Source organism: Rhinopithecus bieti, unplaced genomic scaffold (genome assembly GCF_001698545.2).
Source record: "Rhinopithecus bieti isolate Rb0 unplaced genomic scaffold, ASM169854v2 scaffold_22453, whole genome shotgun sequence".
Classification (NCBI taxonomy): domain Eukaryota; kingdom Metazoa; phylum Chordata; class Mammalia; order Primates; family Cercopithecidae; genus Rhinopithecus; species Rhinopithecus bieti.
Window position 1 is genome coordinate 1,027,222 of NW_016810682.1, and position 1,394 is coordinate 1,028,615.

At 70.2% G+C, this 1,394-nt stretch overlaps 1 protein-coding gene across 2 annotated transcripts in view; it reads right to left on the reverse strand.

The window, feature by feature from the left end:
- Positions 1–1,061, reverse strand: part of GLIPR2 (GLI pathogenesis related 2) — a 29,420-nt gene extending 28,359 nt beyond the window's left edge. For both annotated transcript variants that reach the window (XM_017892642.1, XM_017892643.1), the window contains exon 1: positions 795–1,061. In XM_017892642.1, coding sequence (XP_017748131.1) covers positions 795–807 — 13 coding nt within the window. In that variant the 5' untranslated portion in view covers positions 808–1,061. The remainder of the gene's footprint in view (positions 1–794) is intronic.
- Between the last annotated feature and the right edge of the window lie 333 nt (positions 1,062–1,394).

Here is a 1,394-nt window from a genome sequence, read left to right on the forward strand (position 1 = left end):
GGAATCACGGATGGGCTCCAGCTCAGGAGCTGAGCCTAGAGGGGTGGGGGCGGATTTTCAGGCTGAGAGTGGGGGTGGTGAAGGCCCGGCAAGGAAACCCAGGGGAAGGGACCTGTGCACCAGCCTCTGGACAGCTCTAGTGTAGGGCGCAGGTAAGGGGTGGGGACCCACTCCCAGGGGCCTGAAGGCAGGACTGGAGTGTGTCCTTCCACTCTGAGGACAATGGTGAGGAAGGTGTTAGGGAGCGACAGGAGGAGAGCTGCGCTGTAGAAAGTTCATCCCGACAGCCACAGTAGAGAGGATGGGGTGCCCCAGGAGAAAGGGAGCCAGACTGAGTCTAGCATACGGGGAGCCCGGTACTGCGCGGGTGCTCAGGAGAGGAGGAACAACAAACAGATGAGGGGATGCTCAGGGTTGTCCTCGGGACAGCCGAGCGGGGCAAAATGCTTTGCAGCGAGAGCGGTTGTCACACTTTGGTGACTTTTCCAACTCTAACTCTGGCCTCCTGAAACAAAGCAGAAGCCACGCCTCGGCGGGCTGCGGAGCGCAGCCCCTCAGGGTCGGGAAGCCCTTCTTGGCGCGATCTTCGGTTCTCCGGCGGGGGCCTCCTCGGGCTCCCCTTCCCCCCCGGGTTCCCCGGAAACCGCGCCGGGGCGCTCCGCCCTCGCGCCCTCCACCCGCACCCCGGGCTCCCGCACTCCCCAGGACCTGGCTTGCAGCGGGCGAGGGAGACGGCGAGGTCCGGGAGCGCTGGGCTCCGAACCATTCCTCAGCGGGCGCGCTCGCAGGCTCACCTGACTTGCCCATGGCCGGCTCCGCGCGCTCCTCGCTCCCCGCGGCTGCGCTGCACTGCGCTCCCCCGGCCCAGCGCCGCCCCGGAGCCCAGAACCGGGCTGATGCAGCGGCCCCTCCTCCGGCGCCGCCCGGCCCCCGCCTTATAAGGAGCGACAGCTGAGGGCGGAGGCGCCCGGAGCTACCTCGCGGGCCGCCCGGAGAGCTCGCCCCGGGGAAGCAGCGCCGCGACTGCCGAGGGCTCCCCGGATGCGGCTGCAGGGCCTAAGCCTCCCGGATCCCACCCGGAGCTGTCCCCTCCCGAGGCGCGTGGGGAAGCCAGCGCCTGCTGGGCTCCGGGTGGCTGCTCTGCGCCGACGCGCAGCGAGGGCAGAGGGGCTCACGGTCGCGGCACGAGGGGCGTTCCGGCCGGCGCCACCAGGGGGCAGCCTCTCCCTGCGGCGGCCTGACCCGACACACGCAGCCCCGGGGTGTGCCCCCATCTCGGGTGTGCCCCCATCTCCGGTGACCCCGGGCTCCGGAGGGCGGCTGGTCCGGGGAGGGCGACACTCCTCTCCCAGGACACGCCCTCTACTGCCAATGGGGTGGAAGCGCAGCCGCCT